The 17,927-nt window shown below is 37.5% G+C and overlaps 1 protein-coding gene across 1 annotated transcript; it reads left to right on the forward strand.

Annotated features, from left to right (window-relative positions):
• The first annotated feature begins 6,218 nt into the window (after window positions 1–6,218).
• Window positions 6,219–17,573, forward strand: LOC127850218 (17-beta-hydroxysteroid dehydrogenase 14-like). Its single transcript, XM_052383088.1, has 9 exons — window positions 6,219–6,445; window positions 10,121–10,159; window positions 10,595–10,692; window positions 11,306–11,372; window positions 11,860–11,951; window positions 15,132–15,236; window positions 15,670–15,737; window positions 16,194–16,290; window positions 16,951–17,573. Exons 1-9 carry the CDS (start codon window positions 6,358–6,360, stop codon window positions 17,113–17,115), a joined length of 819 nt encoding a protein of 272 aa, XP_052239048.1. The 5' UTR covers window positions 6,219–6,357; the 3' UTR covers window positions 17,116–17,573.
• Window positions 17,574–17,927: the final 354 nt, after the last annotated feature.

Consider the following 17,927-nt stretch of genomic DNA (forward strand, 5'->3'; position numbering starts at 1 on the left):
ACTATAATGTGTATACATCACTTCTAGTATTGTGTCCTTAATTGGTGTTTTCAAGGCCAGGGTAAAAACCAGAGATAAAAATTCATCAGAAGCCCAATGTAAAATAACTCTGGAAAACTGTACCTGAAAACAACCAATATTAACATGTAACTAAACATTATGTAATACAAACATAACATGTCATTTGAGCCAATTTACTACTAATGCGGTTCGAATTTAAAAAAATAAAAGTTTACTGATCGAAGTCTAGCGTAGAACTGACCAAACAATGAACACCCCGTGCACATTCCCGCCTATGTCCATCTGAGTGACCATCACTCACGTGACAACCACACGCATGAACGAACCGCACATATACCTGTTTTGTGCGGTGCGTTATGTTTAGACATACGTTCTGTGCTATACTCCGTAACGCACAGAACTGAAGTCTTCACACAACTAAGCACAAAACACAACACGTTTTGCATTGGGCAAGGCTTGCGATAGAACAAAAACAAAGGTTAGTAAGGTTTTAAATTCGAAACGCAAATCAATTATAATTTCAATTGTCTAGTGATAAAAAGCTTTTTGTCTAGAGAATCATCAATGAACCCATCTTTAGCCCTATCAGACTTCCATCGACCATGTCGCTTCAAACATCTCTAAAACACGCCCTCGACGTTAGCTAGTCTAAATAATTACATATATATAACCAATAACTGGTTTGAACAAAAAATCATTTGACTCATCTGACCAATTTGCTAATTACATATTTGTTAATAAAACGCCATATGGGAAGTTGTAGTTGTACATTTTGCAATTATAATATCCGAACCATTCGTATACATGCCAGTATTATAATGGCGTACATTAATACCAAAGTGATCAGATTTCAATTGTAGGTCATTACAATGAAACTCACTTAATTTGTTAATATGCATGATACATGTACATGCATAACCCAAAAATGATCAATCAATGAAAACAGTGGAATCTCCTTATATCAAACACAATGTTTGTATCATCTCTAATGAAAGTACATGTACATGATACATCTTTCTTGTGAAATGGTTTGAAGCACACACGCTGTGAAGCTTCTTATAATAGTCTGTTAAATCTTTCTTTGGATCATTTACACTATTAATATAATGGATCCATTTAATACTGTAAAACACAGATGTAAAAAACGTTATTAGATTTCCTCGATCCATCAATTGAGCCATGTACATTACTACTGATATATGTAAGGCTGGCATGGCGACTACATTTTCTTCACAGTATTTGAAATGTGCACATGAAGAATTCTTTTCTTCACTGTATTGTCTGCTCTTGATTGTTCTAAGTATTTACTTAGCCATTCTGTCCGCCATCTAATCTCTTCGAAGCCCATGCAAGCCCGAGCCCTCTAATCGCTCCTTCAGAGTACCTCTCAAAACATTTCCTGTCAAACATATGCACTATACATCAATAACTGTATTGTGATATGCACCTTAACGCTATCTTATTTAATGATAATCTAGTGTTACCAAAACAACCTGGAATCATACAGTCTCTACCAAATTTTGTGCAATATTTCACAATATCTCTAAAATGTCCGTATGACAAATCAACATTAGCCAATAAGGCGAACTGCCCCTTTTTGGAACAACACGGATGCATTTTGCTTTCTCCGATATCATCTTATTGATACAGATTGATACCAACCTAGTTTCTGAACTAACCAGTTTACATTGTTTCCCCATATTGAACTAAGGCACCCACTGCCTCTTTTCATTGAATCCAGTATCCACACAACATATTTAAATCTAAAGCTATTTCTTTTGACTACCATTCAATAATATACATTTTACATTTCATTGTCTGAATACACTTTGATGTACGAATTTTGCAAAGCATTTAAAACATTTCATATAACATAACATCCGGGGACCATAGCATACTCTCTGCTCTCTTCATGGAGCATCTCTGCTCACTTCCGGGAGCAATCCACTGGGCTCTATGTCCACTTCCGGGGACCATAGCCTACAATTTTGCTCACTTCCGGGAGCAATCTACTGGGCTCTATGTCCACTTCCGGGGACCATAGCAAACTCTTTTTGCTCACTTCCGGGAGCAATAACATACCTTGTCTAGCCGTATGCAAGGCATTTTCTTGATCATAAGAAATTTTGCTTACGTCATATTGAACGACGGAATACTTATCCGGTTTATCTTGAAAACCAACTTCCGGTGGCTTAATGTATTGTATGTATTTATTTTGACCTTGCGGTCAAGGATAACCCATGAAAGTGCAAGCACTTATTTCCAATGGGGTCCTTTGGTTTTGCTGAAGAGACAGCAAGCAGAAGAGACAGTATTGGGATACAAGGAATCCGGGTGCGATACCCTAGCTCTTTGCGAATAGATACCTTGGTTCTTTTACGTGCTCAGTGTATAGCACCGATACACGCGAGAATTACCTGGGTATCATACCAGTACATCTCTAGTTGGGTGGGAAACACTTGAAGCATTTCTGAAATTTCCAGTGCCCCGGCCGGGATTTGAACCGGGGACATCTGGAATGGTAGACCAGAGTGTTACCACTCGACCACCGCACCACCCATTGACTTCATATTAAATCACAATATGCATTACCTGTTTCGTTTATAGAAACACTGACAGTGTACTTCCTTGATTTTAACAGTGTAATATAGTAATCACTTCCAGGAATAACTTGTCTCTTTTCGTCAATAATCTGTTCACTTCCGGGAACAGGTTGCTCTTTTTATTAAGATCATGTGCATTCCAAATTTCTCATTTTCGGGTCTCAAAGACCACGAGTACATACCTTTACTCTCTTCGTCAATGGAATAAAACAAATTGAAAATAAATTTTATTTTTTATTTTTATGAAAATCGTTAGCTTGACAGTCATTTCGCCTATATCTACATTAAAGCTACAACTTTCTATAAAACCTCCATAAACCATAACTTGTGGTACTTGCATCAGCAAATATATTACACAAAAACAACTGATTGTGTTTGAATCTTTTCGTTGATTAACTGCCTAGTGCTTTCTTTCCATAATCTAAGTTTGGAAATAGCTTGCAACGTTACAATAACGGGAGCTTTCCAACTAGCTCTGGTATTTATGCAATTGTATATATGCATTGTTATCACAAACTTTATTTACAATCACACTCTGAAAGGAAATTATCTGCCCTACAAGACTAGCTATTAATTTATCTTTTGGTACTACTTTTTCTTTCGTTTGATAAATAAGATAGATCATCGAATCAATACTTTTTTCTAGCCTAGCTACTCAATTTTTAATTATGAAAAACTGCATTTTATGCATATCGATCACATGCCCGAGCCATTCTACTCTCTGAGAAGGAATCAAAATACTGTTTCTTCAGCCAGTTAACATCCAAACTCGTCTAGTCACTAGCATATAATGTGTTTTCATATTCTACACTGTGATGTATGCCATCATCACAAAAGCAAATAACTATTTTAAGTCAATTTGACGTAAGAATGCTAGTACACCTCAATTTAGTTTTAACGAGTTTTAGTAAATATATGATCGGCTGTTATCGTGCCAAATATAAGCTTATAACAACCTAACACTGCCTGCTATTCTCTTGATAGCTCAAACCACACCGTTCGTGAATGTATCAATATCATGATACGCTCCTCTAATATCGTAAGTAGAACAAATAAATATATGATCGGCCGTTATCGTGCCAAATATAAGCTTATAACAACCTAACACTGCCTGCTATTCTCTTGATAGCTCAAACCACACCGTTCGTGAATGTATCAATATCATGATACGCTCCTCTAATATCGAAAGTAGAACACATAAATAAATAATAATTTTAAATATATCGAGGCCTCCCATTCTTATTAAATACGACTATAAACGTATTAACGGGCGTATTAACAACATGATAAATGTCACGTGGGTTTTCAGTCTACTAACCGACAAACTTCCGGTAACAATATTTATTTTTTATTTTATGAATTTTTTCTTTTTGATAAATTTCTATACTATGATCCTTTTGATCAATTGCTCCTTTTATCTCTTTCTGTACGTTACCGTTTTCCGACGGAAAAGGAAACATATAACCGCAATTTACTACATCTAAAATGTAACAACCATCTGTAGCCTGCTACAGCTTGGCTACATGGGCTTTCGTTCTTTTTACCGGCGAGCTTCTAGCATCAATTTCTATACTATGATCCTTTTGATCCACTTTTATAATAAGATCCTTTTGATACATTGAGACAGATCTTTTTGTACGTTACCGTTTTCCGACGGAAAAAATAAACTTATAACCGCCATTTACTACATCGACAATGTACTTACTATCAGTAGTCTCCTGCTACTTAACCGCGTGGGCCTTCCTTCAACTTACCGGCGAACTATACTTGGATCCTTTTGATCACGTTCGACTTTAGGAACTTTCTGTACGTTACGTTTTCCGAAGAACACGAAACTACCCATTTTCTGATAACGGGGTTCTATACATAATTAACTTAACTTATTGGTCGAGCTGTTTGCTGAACATCCAGCTGCTCCTTTCCGATGACCCGGTTCGCCACATGCGAAACATAGTCCTGTGCGTCTCAATGGTAATTGAGTTTCAGCCCCTTGTGTTGCGATGTTAGATGAAGCTTCCGGCTTCTGATATGACACGTCAAGAGCGCCGCGTGGCGTTATGTTTCCGCCTTTTTATATGCCATCGCCTCTGCCTTGTATTTTTCTGCAAAAAACATTACGTCATCAGACTCGTAAAACATTTACACATATACATATAGAATGTATACAACACCACAAAGAATAGCAATTTATTCCCCAGTAAGTTCGAAAGCTTTTGTCGTGTTCTACCATTAATGACCTGTGAATTTTCGGTCACGTGCCATCAATATTTCTATTTGTAAATTGATCGGCTTTCTCTTGTGCTGAAATTGTTACTTGAAATATACATCGTTTCAACTCTGTTACTACATCGTAACACTCGATACTATGCTCGAGATTCAGTATAACGGATTTAACAGATTTACGTTTCTTTTAGCACTTATCTTTTCTATGATGCGTTCCAAATCTTGCAGCATGGACACCCTGTGTTCTGCTAAAGTCGACAACACGATGTAGGATTTGTACACGAACACAAGTTTACTGATCGAAGTCTAGCGTAGAACTGATCAAACAATGAACACCCCGTGCACATTCCCGCCTATGTCCATCTGAGTGACCATCACTCACGTGACAACCACACGCATGAACGAACCGCACATATACCTGTTTTGTGCGGTGCGTTATGTTTAGACATACGTTCTGTGCTATACTCCGTAACGCACAGAACTGAAAATTCTACTTCAGAAAGGTCACGCCTGCGCTCGTATCTCGCTATCGGCTATTTAGAGCTTCGCGATGTATTGGGAGTAATGGTTTAAGTAGGGGAAACAACACCAATAAATACATTAAATACTTTATGCTGTGAGTAAAACACGGTACCAAACATGTACCTACAGTGCATACAAATCGTACCTATCGTACGACAACTTAGTCATATCAGGCCCCTCATTCATAAATACAACAACTCGGGGCACATCATACATCTTAAAAGTACTTTCATACTTATAACTACAAAATCTACCGTTCTTCAAACTCTCAATAACCCCATAGTTAATGTGTTCGCTACAACTGCGACACAAATCAAAAATAACATAGTTCTGGCCCTTGTATGCATATTTAATGTCCGTGCTTTTGCCATTCTCAAACAGCACTGCGTCAAGCGTGGCCATCATGTAATTGGCCAGTGTTGATTTCCCCTTGCCCCAGAATGTATTGAATGTATTTTTTTTGACCTTGTGGTCAATGATAACCCATGAAAGTGCAAGCACTTATTTCCAATGGGGTCCTTTGGTTTTTGCTGAAGAGACAGCAAGCAGAAGAGACAGTATTGAGATACCCTGCTGCGGGCTACTTTTTTTTCCTTTTTAAATTTTGTTTTGATTTTTTACTGGAGCTTTTAAGAATTAATGTTTACATTTATCAATATAAAGCATTTAATCACAAAATTCATAACATGCGAAAATCTGTGAAAAGGCCCCTTTAATAGGCATACGATGCATTCAACTAGAATATCTACTTATACAGATAACACGAACTATTAGTCATCGATAATCACGACTACAAAACCAACTGTTTTCTATATTTAGAAGTAAAACTGCGAATACAACTTTAATGATACAATATGCAATCACGGGATAACTAGGTCGTGGCTAACAGATATGCACTTTATACTTTGACCGTTGTACATGTAGATCTATTACACATTGAGATACACATTATGTTGCATACACAGAGCTAGGTACACTAGGACATAAAATGGCATCCGCTTTAAGATACAAGGATAAAGTTACTATAGTAACTGGCGGAAGCAAGGGAATTGGTCAGGGATGCGTAGAAGTATTTGGTGAGTGTATATGATATTCGGATATACATAATAAGAAATGCAACGCTTTTAAATGATTTTTTTTTTCATCACAAATTGCATCCTGACGTTTAAGATAATACAAATACTAGTGTCATAGCAGTATCAAGTCTAACCTAAGGGGTAAGATTGATATGAAAATGCACGAGTATTTATATCGAAACCGGAAGTATTCATGGTTACTAAGATTCAACATTAACTTTTCGGGAAGCGGACAACGAGCGAGGCGTGGTATTGTAATGCGCATGGGGGGGGGGGTTAGAGGGTTATGGTTAGGTTTAGGGGTCGGGTTTGGGTTAGGGTTAGCCTTAACCCATACCTTAACCCTAACCCGACCCCTAACACTAACCTAACCATAACCCAGATTATCTCCCCTATATTATGCCTCGCTCGTTGTAATTGTGCTCTTCCCCTTTCTCGGTGAGTGTGAAAAATTCATTAGTCGCCAAAACACGTTGTATGATAGGTAGGTCGGCTTCAAAGAAGCGGGGATATATTGATATGGACCTGTCCGTGGGTATAGGTCGGCGGGGATATATTAATATGGACCTGTCCGTGGGTATAGGTCGGCGGGGATATATTGATATGGACCTGTCCGTGGGTATAGGTCGGTTGGTCCGTTGACCATTCGTTTCCATATATTATCTAGAACACGCCTTGACTTAGAGGCTTCATAGATGAATTTTGGTAAAATGCGACGCCCATCGACTTTTATGTCAACAGGTCATGGTCAATATCACATAGGTTTGTCGCACTCAATAAATTCGTTTGCGCACGATATATTGGGAACGCTTTGACATATAATCATTGAAATTGGTGTACGTGTAGTAGGGCTCGATTGGTCATTATCGGTTAGGGTACTACTTTCATGTACCCCGGGTACTCTTAAGTATAATTACATGTACCCCGGGTACGGTAACTATACTTAAACGTACGCGGTCGATATTAGACTGTACCCGAGTTGTATTCCCGCCCAAAATCCGATGTCGTAAAACACGCTACCGATTACCGTAAAACGATATTGTTTATCTTTAACAAAATTCTCTTTAAAAACTGCATCAACATGTTTTTTGAGTATGAGTTCCGATAATATAGAGGCCATTTAACATAAATGTGAACATAATTAATTTAACAAAAAATAGCCGATAACGACCTATTTAGCGTTACAATTCTCGGGTAAGTTTTAGTTTATTTACCGTACCGGGGTATATGTTAGTATACTTAAGGGTACCCGGGGTACATGTAAGTAGTACCCGAGCCGACAATGACCGATCGAGCTGTACAAGGTAAAAGGTAAGACGCCTTTTGAGATTGAGGTCACCAGTTCAATTTACAGGGGTTGTATCAGGACTATTTTTTCACTATTGTTTGAGAACGCTTCGATCTACCATCATGCTAAGTGGTACAGTCGTTAAATTCTCGGGCAGAAAAGAAGAAGCATTTTGAGATCACCAGGTCACAGATCAATGTCATATGAGCTCGTATCAAAAAATTGGTTTCAACATGATAACTAGAGAATACCTTTACATACGATCGAGTAAATTGGTAAGCTCGTTACTTCGGCGATAATAATGACGCATCTTAATGTTTAGATCAACATGTCAAAGGACAAGGTCACAGACGCATGATGCTAGAGATCAGTTTATCCGCAATACCGGTATATGGGAAAGGCTTTTACCTGCGATCATGCAGGTATTGGTATTATGGTTACTGTGGTAGAAAGGAAGATGCATATTAAATTATTCAGTTTGAGATCATCAGGTCACAGTTCAAGACCACAGCCCACATGTGTTGTATCAGGTATTCGGTTTCCGCATACCATCTACAGAACGGGTTGACATATAACCTTTTATTTTGCAAGTCATGTTAAGAGGGAGCAAATAAAGATGGCTATATATATTGAGGCCATAAGGTCAAAGAGATGACCACATGGGCTTGTGACATAAAATTGTTTCCAAACAATGTTTTTAGAGAAATCTGAGGATTTTATAAATTAGTTTGCTGTTTAGTATTGACGAAGGATGACTACAAAGTATTTCACATCAATAGATCAAAGGTCACAGGGACGACCTTGTCGGGGCATTCATCTTTTAGTTTGTATTTATTATGTTAACTAAACCCGTGGTGAGCTTACGTTCGTTTTTATTTTCTATGTTCCTATTTGCGATCTTGGGGATTTATGTATGTTGATTTCTCATAAATTTCATGTTAAATGTATTAAAAAGCAAATATGCATAAATGGAACCTCTGATTTGGGATACATCACATTTTTCTTCTCCCATTAAAAATAATAAACACACGTTGAGTAAAACACCACACATAATTTCAGTTCACTGCTTATGATGATATATTGTAGTCAGTCTATGTCCGGCGTCAGACGTGGTGCGTCGTATGTCGTGTTTCGTGCTGAGTCAAATTTTAGCTCGTACAATATAAGGCCACTTTTTCTAGTTATGTCAACACTTTATCAGACACACATCAGAATGTTTTTCTTGACAATGTCAAGATCGAGCTTGAATCTGGGTCAAGTGCATGTCAAAACTATATCACGAGGTCGAATTTTAGAAAAAAAACATTGTAACGAATCTAGAAGCCACATGTATGACTCAATCTTGATAAAACGTTGCCAGAAGGTTTATCTTGAGAATGTCAAGTCCAAGGCCGTATGCTGAGCTCGGGAACTCGGTCACACGTTTCCAAAAAATATGTCTCTATTTTGCGGATTGGTGAATTAGCTTGCGAACACTGAGGTCACATATTTTGGCAAATTACAATAAAGTCTATCTTTATGACATTTGCTCAGAACATTTGACCTAATGATATTTCAGCTGCTTTTAAAAATTATTCCTGCCCGTTGACATTGCCGCTAGGAGATTGTGGCAATTTTCCATTTGTTGTAAATTGGATGCATCTGAACACTTAAGAGGTCAAATATTTACTGCAATCTTCATAACCGTACGCATTCAATTTGTTCTACTAATATCGCATCCAATTGGTTCTACTAATATCGCATTCAATTTGTTCTACTATTATCCGAATTCCAAACGGGTTCCGGCCGTTGAAAAAAAGATGGCCGCTAGAGGGTAGGAGACAGGTTAACCCTAAGATCACCCTAAATATCAGGTAAATCATCACGAAACATGCTCAGCATACCCGGTATTTTTTTATAATATCTCGTTTGAGTTCGAAAATGTTTTTTATATTTTGAACACTCGAGAAGTTTCATTTTTATTGTCCAATCTTCGTGAAACTATGTTCAGATCAATTGTTTTAATAATATCTAGACAGTGTTCCAAAAATGGTTTCTGTCCGTTCAAAATCATCGTCTCCAGTGAGTTTATTGCTCGCGTGAAACCATGTGAACACTCTAGATTTCATCATTTGACCAAATCGTCATGAAGAATTGCTCAACAGTTTGCTATAAGGATATCATGGCAGAGTTCTTGAAGGATAATCAATGCTGCGTTGAAAAATGTAAACCTGTTAAGTCTCGGGTGAGCGACATTTGACATTTTTTGCGTGTTTAAGTTGTACTCCAATGAATTACTCAACTTGGAATCCTGTCAGAAGCTAACCATACGCTGCACCTATTTCGTCAAATCGTCCTGTTTTCGACACTTATAAATCCATGCTTATAGGCGTGCATTACATTTTCAGTCGAAGCCGGGTCCAAAGTCGTGTTCTGCTCACGGGGAGGTGAGTACATTTCTACCCTCATAACTTCAGTTCACGTTTCAAACGTTGAATTTCGTCATTTTCCGATTGAAACGAAATATGAATAGGGACATAGTTTTCGTATATTCTTTTATAATCAGTAGAATAACGAACAACGCTATAATGAAACTAATTTGGCTAGCTGTATCTTCCTTGAGTTTCTTGTATTCTGCAAATCGGAATACGAACTCCTAACTGTTGATTTTCGTGTATGGTTTTGTCAAATACAAAGCAAAAACACGCACTCGAAAAGACGTTATATTCACGGACGTATACAGTACCATTAGCTGTACGACGTCTTTCCACTCGGTTAGAAAAAAACCGTCACATTTGTGCAGTCATAAAACGGCTACGGTGATCATACCCATCGTGATTATGTCTCATGTAAACTATCACCAAATACTGATTGCGTTCTAGAGACGGAAGGTCGGGACCTGGAGGCCCGAATGAACGCGCAGGGACCGGGCTCGGCGCTCTTCGTTCGCTGTGATATGAGCAGCGAGGATGACATCAAGGTATGAAGGAGATTTTTGTTACAAATCATGCTGTTTTATCAAATATACTTTTACAAAGCTATAAAGAATCTCGTTTGACCAATTTTTAAGTGGCACCGAAGACGATTAATAAAAAAGGGAGGTGCGAGAGGTTTATATTAGTTTATTACACGCATAATTATCTATTGTTATCATATAAAATGTGTGAGATCGAGCACGTGTATATTTATGACACGATTTTATTGTATGGTCTGACAAATAATCCGGGCTTGGGAATGACGTTTTTAACCAGTTAACTTAATATTTAAACCTATTTTGAATAAATAAAAAATATCGTTCTTCATTTTGTCATATGTTCGTAATTTTCTGCCTACCCCCTCCCATCGTCTTTATTATGTAGTTGCTAAACGTTCCTTTACGCAATTGTAAATTTACTCCATGAACGTTAGATATATAAATGTCTTACTCGTGTTTCTGTAAATAATACTTTGAAGCAAATGCAAACGATAGCCAATTACGTACGATTGGTGTTACATAAAATTAAACCATTAATTCAGCGGGAAAGCGTAACCAGTTCGCATACATTTGCATTTATTGGCACTTGGATTATTGTGGTTCTTTAATTTTATTTCAGAATTTAATCAACACAACTGTTGAGAAATATGGACAGATTGACTGCGTCATTAATAATGCAGGAACGCGTAAGATCTTTTGAGTCGTGTTCTGAGAAAACTGGGCATAATGCATGTGCGTAAAGTGTCGTCCCAGATTAGCCTGTGCAGTCCGCACAGGCTAATCAGGGACGACACTTTCCGCTTTTATGATATTTTTCGTTTAAAGGAAGTCTCTTCTTACCGAAAATCTTGTTAAGACGGAAAGAGTCGTCCCTGATTAGCCTGTGCGGATTGCACAGGCTAATCTGGGACGACACTTTACGCACAAGCATTATGCCCAGTTTTCTCAGAACGCGACTCTTTTGTATTTGGTTTCTTTTACGGTTATCACTTTAAACGCTGAACTCTCCGATTTATGCAAAGTATTACTTGACAGCGATTTTATGTGTTTTAATGCACACCGCAGTATAAGCAGCTTGTATATTTGTTAATTAAAACTATATGCTACTGTAAATAAATTCCTGTGTACAGTAATACTAACCAAGCGTGTTTTATCCGTTCGTTTTTGTTCCAGACCCACCGGTGCGCAAGATCGACGACATCAGCGCAGATGACTTCCGGCGACTATTGGACATCAACCTCGTCAGCTACTTCCTGGTCGCTAAAGTGAGTACCCGATGGATCATTTTACTCAAATGTGATTATTTTTAGCTCATCTATTTTTTGAAAAAAAATTATGAGCTATTGTCATCACCTTGGCGTCGGCGTCGGCGTCGGCGTCGGCGTCGGCGTTGGCGTTGGCGTCGGCGTCCGGTTAAGTTTTGCGTTTAGGTCCACTTTTCTCAGAAAGTATCAATGCTATTGCATTCAAACTTGGTACACTTACTTACTATCATGAGGGGACTAGGCAGGCAAAGTTAGATAACTCTGGCGTGCATTTGACAGAATTATGTGCCCTTTTTATACTTAAAAAATTGAAAATTTTGGTTAAGTTTTGCGTTTAGTTCCACTTTTCTCAGTAAGTATCAATGCTATTGCATTCAAACTTGGTACACTTACTTACTATCATGAGGGGACTGGGCAGGCAAAGTTAGATAACTCTGGCATGCATTTTGACAGAATTATGTGCCCTTTTTATACTTAGAAAATTGACAATTTTGGTTAAGTTTTGTGTTTAGGTCCATTTTATTCCTTAAGCATCAAAGCTATTGCTTTCATACTTGCAACACTTACTAACTATCATAAGGGGACTGTGCAGGCAAAGTAATGTAACTCTGACTGGCATTTTGACAGAATTATGTGCCCTTTTTATACTTAGAAAATTGAAAATTTGATTAAGTTTTGTGTTTAGGTCCACTTTATTCCTACAGTATCAAAGCTATTGCTTTCATACTTGCAAGATTTATGAACTATCATAAGGGGACGGTGCAGGCAAAGTTATGTAACTCTGACTGGCATTTGGACGGAATTATGGGCCCTTTATACTTAGAAAATTGAAAATTTGGTTAAGATTTATGTTTTGGTCACTTTACCCCTAAAGTATCATAGATATTGCTTTCATACTTGGAACACTCACAAACTATCATAAGGGTACAGTAAAAGGACAAGTTGCATAACTCTGGTTGTCATTGTTACGGAATTATGGCCCTTTTTTGACTTAGTAACTTTTAATATATGGTTAAATTTTGTGTTTCGATCCACTCGAAGTATCAAGGCTATTGCTTTCAAACTTCAAATACTTACATGCTATCATGAGGTTACTGTACCTGGCAACTTGAATTTTACTTTGACCTTTGAATGACCTTGACTCTCAAGGTCAAATTATTAAATTTTGCTAAAATTGCCATAACTTCTTTATTTATGATTAGATTTGATTGATACTTTGATGAAACTACTCTTACCTGACATACCACAATAGACTTCACCCAAACCATCCCCCGTGCCCTCCCCCCCCTCCCCCCTCCCCCCCCCCCTAATTTTTTTTTTTTTTTTTTTTTTTTTTATAAGATCATCTCACAAATGACCACCACACCCTCACACTATACCCCCACCCCACCCCCCCCCACCCCCCCCCCAAATTTTTTTTTTGATTTTTTTTTTTTTTTTTTTTTTTTTTTTTTAAGATCATCTCACAAATTATCACCACACCCTCACACTATACCCCCCCCCCCCCGATTTTTTTATTATTATTTTTTTTTTTCGCTTTTTTGGAAGATAATGTAATAAATGTCCACAACCCCACACTATACACCCCTCTTCACTCCACTCCTCCCTCCTTTGTGATTGAAAATGAGAGTCCCTTCACCTTTAAAAAGAAAATAGATGAGCGGTCTGCACCCGCAAGGCGGTGCTCTTGTTAATCCTTCCAATGACTTTTCTTCTACTACTACTTCTACTTCTGTTGCTTCTACGTATAATGCTACTGCTGCTACTACTTCCACTACCTGTAGCAGCAGCAGCTGCTTCAACTTCTTCTACTACTTTTACTACTACTGCTGTTTCTGATACTGCTACAACAATAACAACAACTTCAATACTTTCATAAATACTGCTGCTACTGCTGCTACTACTACCAGTACCTGCAGCTGCTTCTACTTCTTCTACTACTTTACTACTTCTGCTGTTTCTGCTACTGCTACAACAACAACAACAACAACTTTAACACATACTTCCATTAATACTGCTGCTACCGTTGCTGCTGCGAATGGAAACGGCGTCTGATTTTCCATCGCATCATGCTATTTTACTTGATGAATTTTCAGGTAACCCAATCATGTCAAACAAGCTGTTCAGTTTGCAGTTCCTGCCTATCAAACGAGTTCCAACATATTGTCCAGCGTTCAACATATTTTCACGATAACGATGTTATATTATTATTATTTGTGTTAATCTGACCAACTGTGTCCGTGAAATCAAATTCAGTCATAGGCAATGTAAACAATAAAGTCATCTACACAGACAGTTGAATAATTGTTGAAGTTACCACCCATCATCTGAGGAAGGTCATCAAACTAGTTTACGATCAAAAGATTGATATATTATTCCCTTACGGGTTGAACATGCGCCTATCGCATCTACAGACTACGATCAATCGGTGCATTTTTAAGGCATACTCTTGTGATTTCAATATGAGTTGCCACATGTACGGAGATTTCATATGGAAAATCATAAACGTACATGCTGTTCGTTTTAGAGTGCACCCGTTGCCTTTATAAACAAGACTAAGAAGTGTATAATATTCATATAGTATAAAGACATTTACTATGTTGCACCAAATAATAATCCTTAACTGTATATGAGCCACGATATGGAAAAACCGGGCCTTATGCATGCGTAAAGTTTTGTCTCATATTAGCCTGTGCAGCCCGCACATGCTACTGAGGGACGTAACTTTCCACATAAATTGGATTGTTTCTAAGATACTTCCATACAACGAAACATCACATAAAGTGTCGTCCCTGAATAGCCACTGCTAGGCTTATCCGGGACGAACTTTTACGCACATGCATTGAGTTATGTTTTCCCAAAGCGAGGCTCATATGCCTCTGTTGCCATATCTAAGGGAGACCAATTATGGCAAGTGTATACGTAGTCTGTCAACAGACTGATAATTTGTTTTTCTTTTCTAATTTCACAATTACTTCTTCAGATGTACTGCAATACAAAATCAAAGCTCCTTTGCTCTTCTGGCTGAATTATTTTAAGCAGATAAGAAAACGTTACTCTGTATAGTATAAGTACAGTACAAGAATTAGGAGAGAGTAATCTCTATAAAAATGATAAAATTATAATGCAGGCCTGTTAACAGTCTAGTGTGTACGATTCACTTTTGAAATCTGTTTTCAGTATGCAATGCCTTATCTACGGAAGACCAAAGGTTGTATCCTTCAGGACTCAAGCCTCGTGGCAGAGATCGGACAACCCGGCTCTTGTACGTACGTTGCTTCAAAGGTGAGTCGCTAAGTAAAACGAACACAAGAGAAATTGAGTGTACATTCTAAAATTAGTGTTTATGTATTTATCTATAGTTCTTAGATTTTACTTCTCATCGTTTATTTGATTTGTTTCGTTATAACTCTGAGAAGCAACTCTATTTTAAGCCCAATATGAAAATACCAGAAGCTCTGGTCTATTTCAGTGCGGTGTTATCTCCCATACTAAAGCTCTCGTCTATTTCAGGGCGGTGTTATCTCCCTTACTAAAGCTCTCGTCTATTTCAGGGCGGTGTTATCTCCCTTACTAAAGCTCTGGTCTATTTCATGGCGGTGTTATCTCTCTTACTAAAGCTCTCGTCTATTTCAGGGCGGTGTTATCTCCCTTACTAAAGCTCTCGTCTATTTCAAGGCGGTGTTATCTCCCTTACTAAAGCTCTCGTCTATTTCAGGGCGGTGTAACCTCTCTTACTAAAGCTCTTGCCATTGACGAGGCCGCAAACGGCGTTCGGGTAAACACGTACGTACCTAATTTACGTTATTAAAAATAAATAAACAAATGCCATTTCTTAACACCCATTACATCATATATTACGACAACTAAAAGAACTAAAAAAAACACCACAGATAAATTGCATCATACACGTGGACAACGCCAAATAACCAGCAACAAGAGGCAGACGAGCATATGTATCGCTTGTCTTTTGAGGCCAAGTATTTTTCAAACAATATTCTGACTTTTCCCTGGAACCTTTTTACAAAAATGCGATAGCACTGGTTTTCAAAATTTAAAATACATAGATATCTAAATAGCCAGCCTCTAAGTCAAATGAGTGGATGTTACTTGTTTTGTTTAACAAAGTAGGGTTTAAAAAACTATTGCAACCGTTGTGCCAAGGTATCAAAATTATTATGTATTTCAGAAGTATCTGTTTGTGTGCGCCCATTTTTATTGTGATAATACCGTGTATTACAGTTTTGCGCCGGGTAACATTTGGACCCCGATGTGGGAAGATGGTGCAAACCAGACTCGGGATCCAGAACAGTGCAAACGCAACGGCGAAAATGCACAAGTAAACCGTTTCCATATACCGTTTTCACGTACTAGTAATACTAGTTAACTTAAACAAATCGCACACATTGAAAGATGTAATGTCAATTAACAAAAACATATTTTATATTTCTACATGTGATAGATATTTTCATACAGACCAAGAGACATTCTTTTAAGCAAATAAATTGCAACAAAAATGTTCTGTTATTATCAGTTAGAATGCACGATGTGAAAGCATAGATGGTAATTAAAACTCTACTTTTGCTCGCTAACATTTCCCGGATAATGTCCTAAATTTATGCATAAACAAAAATACTGTTTCGCATAATATAACAATCCGGTACGGAAATCAAAGGTAAACGGTAAGCCGATTATAAAGTTCGCTGTATCAGGTTTATGATGACCATCCTTTCCTGTTGCTCTTGCCCTAGTTTTTATCATACAATTACATTGATATATGTCTGATATAACGCATTCTAATATACATTTTTATATCGCGTGAACAGGAAGTTTTCAGATCAGTCAATGTCTATTACAATTGAATACATAAATTGTTCGTATTACCTGGAATCAACTATAAAGACTCTACGTTATTTTATCATAAGTCTCGCGTAATATATTAAAAAACGATCAGTACATACAATTTTAGTCTCTATATCTGTGTCACAAACTCGTGCAGTTGCTGGGACGCTTCGGCACGATCCGTGAGTGTGGCCTGACCTGCCTCTACCTCGCCGCCGACGCCACGTTCTGTACCGGCATCAACATCCTGCTGTCCGGAGGCGCGGAGCTCAACTATGGCATGAAAAATCCACTACAAAAAGATCCAACTGAGTTCCTGTAAATAGCCCAAATGAGTTTCTGTAAAAAAAACACCAATTAGTTCCTGTTTAGATCCCAATGAATTCCAGATCCTGTAAAAAATACTTTTTTTAATCTCATAGATTTCCAGCATGAAACTCCATTAAACTCTTGTAAAAATACAAATTAGTATCTGTTAGAATTTGTTTTGGTCTTTAATTTGTATTTACTTAAATTAATTTTAATCTCAATTCATGTTTATTTAATCCACCGGATTTCCAGCAAACGATAAATTAGTTTCTGTAAAGATTCTAATAAGATCTTGAGCGAAAATTTCAAAGATTTCCGGTTAAAACCTAACTGAATTCGTGTTATACTGGCATTCAATTGAATTCTTTTAGAATACAGGTATTCATTCTCTGGATTGATAAATGAACTGCCCCTTACAGCATTTCTATTTTGCTGCATAAATGTACATGTTTATTAAAACGTTACTGCTGATCGGCTGTTTTGTGTAAGTCATTGAAACTATTTTAGAATGTGAACGACACCAGTTTTCGAAAGTATAATGCCCAGTTGAAAGAAGACATGATAACTTAACAAAAGTCCCTTTTAGAGGCGCCGTTTTCTTTTCTTGATCATCTAGAAAATTTCCGTGTATGTGTATTTGTCCAAAAAGTAAATATTTCACTTCTAAATTGCATTTATACTTCAACTTTATGTCATCTCACTCCATGTTTTGTAAAATGGGTAGTCCGCACAGTCAGGCTAACCGCGAAAGACTTATTCTATCTGATTATGATTTAATAGATCAGTCCACTTTATCAAAATATTTAAAAAACGAAAATATTTAAC

Source organism: Dreissena polymorpha, chromosome 1, assembly GCF_020536995.1.
Source record: "Dreissena polymorpha isolate Duluth1 chromosome 1, UMN_Dpol_1.0, whole genome shotgun sequence".
Classification (NCBI taxonomy): Eukaryota; Metazoa; Mollusca; class Bivalvia; order Myida; family Dreissenidae; genus Dreissena; species Dreissena polymorpha.